This window comes from Mixophyes fleayi, chromosome 2, assembly GCF_038048845.1.
Source record: "Mixophyes fleayi isolate aMixFle1 chromosome 2, aMixFle1.hap1, whole genome shotgun sequence".
Lineage (NCBI taxonomy): Eukaryota > Metazoa > Chordata > Amphibia > Anura > Limnodynastidae > Mixophyes > Mixophyes fleayi.
Window position 1 is genome coordinate 265,719,261 of NC_134403.1, and position 7,494 is coordinate 265,726,754.

At 37.1% G+C, this 7,494-nt stretch overlaps 1 protein-coding gene across 1 annotated transcript; it reads right to left on the bottom strand.

Moving 5' to 3' along the window:
* Window positions 1–239: 239 nt before the first annotated feature.
* Window positions 240–5,993, bottom strand: LOC142139922 (speedy protein 1-A-like). The gene is made up of 6 exons (XM_075197786.1): window positions 5,923–5,993; window positions 5,180–5,313; window positions 3,279–3,337; window positions 2,737–2,822; window positions 1,182–1,341; window positions 240–356 (listed from the first exon to the last, which is right to left on the bottom strand). Exons 1-6 carry the CDS (start codon window positions 5,931–5,933, stop codon window positions 240–242), a joined length of 567 nt encoding a protein of 188 aa, XP_075053887.1. The 5' UTR covers window positions 5,934–5,993.
* Window positions 5,994–7,494: the final 1,501 nt, after the last annotated feature.

The window sequence follows — 7,494 nt, forward strand, 5'->3', positions numbered from 1 at the left end:
TAAGAGACACCCTCATATACAGAGGGACAATTTCATTTTGTTTAATGTTCCTTAATGTTGGGTAGTTTACTGTTTTCAATTGCAAAAAATCCCCTAGAAAGACCAGTGTCCCACTTGACTTTATGCTCATATATAGTCTTTTTTACCTCAATAATTTATTATTTACAGCTGAAATGCCCATCGGTAGTTATTTAACTGTCAAATGTTCATCATTAATTATATGTAACAGTACAGTATAGTCACATTACTGCTACCTTCTGGTTCTCGACAACAGTCTCTGCTGTGTCCCAGTCTTTTCTTAGAAACACTTCCTGCACAGCTTTCTGTGTCACAAAATGTGTGCTCGTTATGGCATTCTAATTGAGCAAGGTGAATAACAATTTATAAAGTGAGAGAACTCACTTTTATGTCAGCTTGACAGTAAGCTCTACCAGGTAGGTATTACAATTAATCTACCACTGAGCCAGAGTTTCCCATATGCTTTAACTGTGCCAATAGAACCCAATGTGAAAATTATGTGCACCGATCCCCACCCACATTACATCATGCCGTATGGAAGCCCATCAAGTGACATCACTGAGCCAATTGTCCCCCAGGAAACTCACTAATTCTGGCTGTGTGTATAGAGAAGGTGGTAGGCAATGGAGGCTGTGGGTGGACAATATGCTACTCTCAGCTGAAGTCCTTGTCTGCATGTGGTGCTACATTCTTCTCCCATGCTGTATGATGACTCCATTGACATGAGATGTGAGGTTGGCTTGAAGAATGTCACATGGTGTCATTAGGAAGCACATCCCCTCATCCTTGCTCCTATATGGGAGACAATTACATGTATTCTGTTGTACCCAGTCGTTGGTGGTACAGTGCTGACAGCTGTGCGCTCATTGAGCAGTGATAGGAAAATTAAAAAAGGGGCAAAAAGTAGACCCAGGACAATGAGCCTACAACCCTGGGCACAGTCTAGTAATGTCACTGTGTATATACTTAAACAGCATCCCTGTGTAAAGCATAATACTTATTACTATTCCAAATTGCTTTGTAAGTTATTTTGTTAAATTGGAGCAACGTGTTGTTTTCAGATACATTACACTGTACAATGCTTATAAGAGATGCTTTTCTGCTGAATCCCATAGTGGTCCATGAATTTCTTCTACTTCTACTTATCCTACTATTTTACACACCTCTTCACATTGCTCCAGAGTCACAAGTGTTTGGAGCTGCATTCTGACCCACATGGCTTCAGTATTCTTCAGGAACATCTGGAATGGTATAAGTTGTGCAGCATAGGAATAGATTGTGCGGTACCATGGTTCTTCTTCCTCCATTTTATTTGCAAGCACCCTACATAAACAGAAGACCATAAGGAGTAGATACATATCTGTCATACAGTCACCAGGTGTATAAAACATCTGCAGGCTATGAATACACTGTGGTGTGGAAAAGACAGAGGTGTATTTATCATAGAGGTAGAGCCATCTTCTGGGGAAAATGCTCTAAAGAAATCTTGTTACTCTGCTTAATGTGTTAATGAGATTTCCACCAACAATAACCACTCCAGTCTAATTTATCATGTATCCAAGTATCCAACACAATCACTGTTCTGTTAGTGACATCTCAGGATGGCATTAATAGAAAGAATGCATTGAAAAATATCATTAGTAAATAGATTTTAGAAATAGATGGCGTTGTTCTTCTGCCAACACAAATAAACAGTACTTTATGGGGGCAGGGCAGACATAATATAACATATTTCATATCTACAGGGCATATTTTTCATATCTTTATTTTCATTTTTATTGTTATTCTAATAACATTGAGTACAAGGGTAATAGACAGAAATATAACAATAAACCAACAATTGAACATATATAGAAGTTCAGAACTAAACACTAGATATATTGAAGCCTAGTGAATTATTCTTACTAAATAGCTCACTAGTGGTTATTAAAAAATATGGATCAAAATATATTAAGTTAGGAATATAATTGTTTGTGTGATTATTAAACTGTATGATTGCATTAGCAGAGCAGGAAATGGTAGAGAGTATACATAGAAGATGAGCAGGGGGTTGTTATACGGAGGATTGGGAAGGACAGAGGAAGGAGCTGAAGCCGGGGGTTTAATTTATTGGCAACAGATATCTTTTATTGCGTGCCTGGAAGGTATGTGGTAAAATCAGGGTTCCTAGTTATACACGTGTGCTGGGGCCCCCGCACATGCTCAGAGGAGAACAGGGGTATCTAGAGTGATAAGTAACTTTTACCACTCTGTATATTTTTCTCTATCACAGCTGAGTATCGCTCAACTGATAAATTAATGTTGAAACACTGAGATAAGTATATGTATATTACCACTATAAACTGAGATAAGAGATTAGACTTATGGCCATGATAAGTCTTTCAATATTAAATATACCCCAGAGAGCTGCCCTGTAGTGCTGAAAGCTACCTACATTTCTACTTTTTTTATAGAAAATTAAATAGAGTGAGGGGAATCTTTCTCATTATGTATTACATATCCTGTACATTGTTGTGAACTGATATCATACTCATAGTTCCTGTGTCATTTGGGCGCTTTAGTTTAGTTCAAACACAATATACTTTATTGTCTGGACATGTAGTAAATGATTTATTTGGAGACTATATAAACCACGACCCTGGCTACAACGTTCTTCTGGGACATATTTCATGTTGTATTCCAGTTGTATATGACTAGACAACGAGGGTTAATACTTACAGTGCGGAGTAAAAATTGACACAGGTGTATTCCCTCACAGATAGGCCGGCTCTCCGGAAGTACACCAACACCATTGCCAGAAAGTACTAGAATACAAATACCAGTTACATAGTCAGAGTGGAGAAATGCATATGTATATCCTCCAACAGTCCAATTGTCCATTGACTCTGTTTCATTTTCTTTGGTAAAAAGGCTGAGTTCCCAAAAATTGGCGGCATGGCTATAGGAATTGGGGGCATAGTTTTGGTGAATCTATATGTGGGCTGAGCAGATCAGAGACATGGCTTAAAATGTCCTGATTTTCAAATCAGGAATGTAGGTGAGTGTATAAACACATTACAGATAACATTAGACACAACATAACCTCTTGCTGGAAGAGACAGTCTTTGGTAACCAAATCCAAACAATCAGACATTAACTTTCACTATGTCAATTTGCACTACCCTGGTGAAAGGTAATACCAGACTGATCACTATGTATTACACACTATTGAGTGCAAATGGAATAAAATAGTAATGCTTAAGTAACATTGAAATAAATACCTTGTCTGACGTTCTCAGGCATGAATCCATTGTCAGAAAGCTGTAGATGGTAGGGTGCTCTGCAATGATAAGCAAGAAATGTTCAAATGTTATATGATTTAGTGGGGAATATTTATAGTAACTTTTCTGCAGGTAACTTTGAACAAGAGTTGGTGTTGCCCATAGCTGCCATTCAGACATTTCCTTTTATGTATAAACTACTAGAAAATGGCAGCATCTCATTGGTTGATAGGACACCTGCTTTTCTATACAGTTACTTATAAAACAGTATTCAATATGTTATATGTGTAGTAATATATCATATTAGACAGGTCCTTCTAAAGGAATTTTGTATACTAAATTTGAAATCGCATCATGATGCAAAGGGTTTACTCTGCCACCTTGGTTTATAGGGTTTTGCTGGTTGTCAGAAGCTAGTTATCACTCACTACTCTGACTGGTATGAATTGGCCAAAACAGCAACTAACCAAGTTTGAGTGCTAACTGGACACCAACGTGTTATTTCCAGTTTTAGGGTAGGAGGGTATACTGGCACCACCAGGCTGCTTTAAAGGCACCTTGAGCCACTCATGCTTCTTGTGATTGTGTAGCTGCTGCCGCACCTCTTTACTGGTTGTGCTGACTGAATCCTTTCTGACCTCTTACTGTGAATCAAGACTGCAGGGTATTTATTGGCTCAAATAGCTCATTTAAGTGCATACATACACCATAAGAAAGTAGTGATGTTTGCCACCTTTCTGCACAGCAAATTTTTAGTGTGGGCCCGGAAATATAAACACTAGGTACCTCACCCAAAGATTGTCCTTAAGGTCTAGGACCCCTCTCAGCCAAATTTGGCTTCAGGGCATTTGGATCTTGAAGTAAATAGCTGTATTTATTTTTACTTAGAAGTACTTAGTATCTCTAATATAGAGTTAAATTGTTTACCGGATTATATGTGGGGAGGGGAACAGACCCAACAAATGATTTTTTTCGGTATTTGTTTTTGGAGAGGGTGATATTATTTCAAGATATAGCTGTTGTTTTTATATTTTATCATTATGTTGACATTGCTGCTATTTTGTTTTGTTGTTTCCCTCTACATGTTTTATGGCCCTTTGTATCCTTTCTCCAAATTCACCATTATACTAAAATATAAAGATTAGTTTAAATGTTTCTCCTTCTAAACAAGAAGCTTTGTGGACTCCATTGTCTTGAATTTGGCTTCCAATCAAAATATTGCATTATGAAACATATAATGTGATTTGGGAGCTAAAATCTCAGTTTACCACTGGCAAGATAGTAGATATAGGAGCATTCCCAGAATGTTCCCATTGAAATCCCTTGCAATGGCGCATACAGATGATGGACACCATGGTTTATCAAGGGACTTATGTACTGCAACCTGAATATGGGACACTCATTAGAGGCACATTTGGTAACTCTAAAAAACATACTAGTAGATTAATTGGCTGCTATCAAAATTAATCCTAGTCTCTCTCTGTCTGTGTCTGTGTGTGTGTTAGGGAATTTAGACTGTAAGCTCCAATTGGACAGGGACTGATGTGATTGAGTTCTCTGTACAGCGCTGCGGAACTAGTGGCGCTAAATAAATAACTGATGATGATGATAAACAGCGTCTGTTTATCGCCTAAGGTGATATTGTGTGATAAGCTGATAGTTGTACACGTTCTACTTCACACTTTAAAATTATTTGTTTATGCAAATTAATGCATAAATATCCCCTAATCAGTGCTTGTCCTACTGCTTAGATTTTTCTGCCAGATTTCCCATGTTCCACAGCATCAGTGTGGATGCATTTTGCATAACCAAACTTATTGTTTTCCAAGTGTCTTTTGTGGCCCTAATAAATGTTTGTGTCCTTAATAAATATTAATACATGTTAAGACAATAAGTCATACCCAGCAATTTGTAAAATGCCGCTTTCTCCACTTGTCCAAGGCTAGGAGAATGGTCAGCAGTGCGAGGTTGTCTCTGGTCTACATATAGTTTCCTTCTCTTTGCAGAGTTCAGGTTGTCTTCTGTTGTCTTTCTTCTAATGAATGAAAACATATTTTTAAATTAAATAAGTGAATTAGTATTTATAAATGCACACTGTAGTTCAATGTTTTATGCAGAATTGCACCTATCTCCTCACCTAGCACATGAGGGCCACATGCTGCTTTTGGGAACTGCTGATGTAAAATGGACATGCAGCTACTTTGCAGGATTGCACCATGGAAATGCAAATGGTGAAAAGAATAAAAATGTCACTTTTAAATTCAGCTACTAAACTTTTACAACTATCTCCTTCTTTAAATGTAAAATGTTCTCTGTACTATTTCTACTATTTATTCCATTTATGTTGTAAATGAAGATTGTTATAAAGTTGTCCCACATTTTGAGGGTCATATCGGCACACTGAGTGCATGGATGAATGCTTTATTTTTGCTTACATTTTTATGGAGAATATTTGATCTATAACTGTCTATACCACACTTAGTTACACATCTATACACTCAGTTAGTGATATTGTGTGTCTGCATAATATTTGACACTATACCCACAGCTAACATCACAATGTTTTTAGCCTCTTACCAGAGTGACCCCTTCTACTACTCCTCTCATAACTTACTATTTGTAGTGACTGACTTATTGCACTTACCTCCTGTCCATTCTCAGCAACTCCGTCACACCCGGCAAACAACGTCAAAGAATTTAAAAAGAAGATGGGGGTTAAAATGGACAATAAATATAGAAATATAGGGACAATCAGCACGATACAATATATTATACAAGATTAAATACTAAACAAGTAAACTAAAACCCCAATATATGTTATAAATAAATGCTATACTACAGATAACTTAACAGATCTAATTAAAAATATATTATGTAATAAAAGATAAAGATATATATATATATAAATGTATGTATAAAATCAGTAATATAGTATAAAATGCGCAGATAGTAAATCTCTCAGTATAGCAATGAATCCAAGGTTCGCCAGTCACAGTGATGTGGGAGCTGTCTGCCACCAGAGCTCACGGCCAGTTTGAATATATACAACTGACATCACCTTGACCACCTGCCATGCAGTGATGATGACTGAGGTTCTAATGCTGTTGCCATGGCGTCAACTAGACTTAAAGGGCCACTAGAGCTAAATTGCTGCATTATATAAAGGAACTAATAGTAACATTTACACATACATAACTAGCTAATCTATCAACTCTATTTAGGAACCTATCACAAATTTGACATGAGACAGTGATTATGGTTGAAGACTTTGTTATATGCACTCCAGTCTTTCTGTTTTTAGGACTACTGAAAGTCACTGCAGCTAATCTACAGTTATCTAAACTTTCATTAACAATTCATCTATTTTAAGTCTCTGATCATGCGCATTTTCGCATCAATTCATAAATGGTATCAGCAGTGGTGTAACTAATGCCACTGCAGAGGGTATGGCTGCTATGGGCAGGGCCAGTTTAAGGGTCACATGGGCCTAGTTAGCGCCTCCCTCCAACCACCTACATCTCCCTACCATCTTCCCTAACATGCATACAGCACTAACTGGTTCACTCTGCATTTAAGAAAAATGAAGATTGGGAAACACGTCACAACTGCCCCTCATGTGGGCACAATACATTATTTACAGAAAAAATAGTAAAACAAGAAAAATATAATATGGGGGACACTATTCACTATAACAGTTTGTACAAACCCTGCCAAACTTAGAGTAATACTCTTATGAAACTAGTGTTACCAGATACCATTCAAACTTTCACAGGAAAACATTTTTGAGTCAAACTATTTTATAAAATTAAGTACAGACAAGGTATTTCCAATATCATAAACAAAAAAGTATGGGATCTCCTACTTGTATATCCAGAAAATGTTGAAAACCAAAAATGACACCATAAATAATAGTAGCTGTTCAATTTCATGAAGAAGGGAAGACAACGGGTATTTTTTAAAATGTAGGTAACAGGCTTGGTGCTCCAAATTATAAGAATATCTTTTATGCATAAAAGTCCAAGTTCCGATCATTCACAGTGATAGATTCTCTTCCTGTACATCTTAATGTACAAACTCCTCCATTGGCTCACTCTTTTCCTCTACTAGATGTACACAGCTTACACCCTTATGCTCACTGATCCCATCATCGCTATCATTCCAACAGCTAGTTCTGTGTCCTTCTTGTTATGGGCAAACTCTCCAAACAATCAAAAGC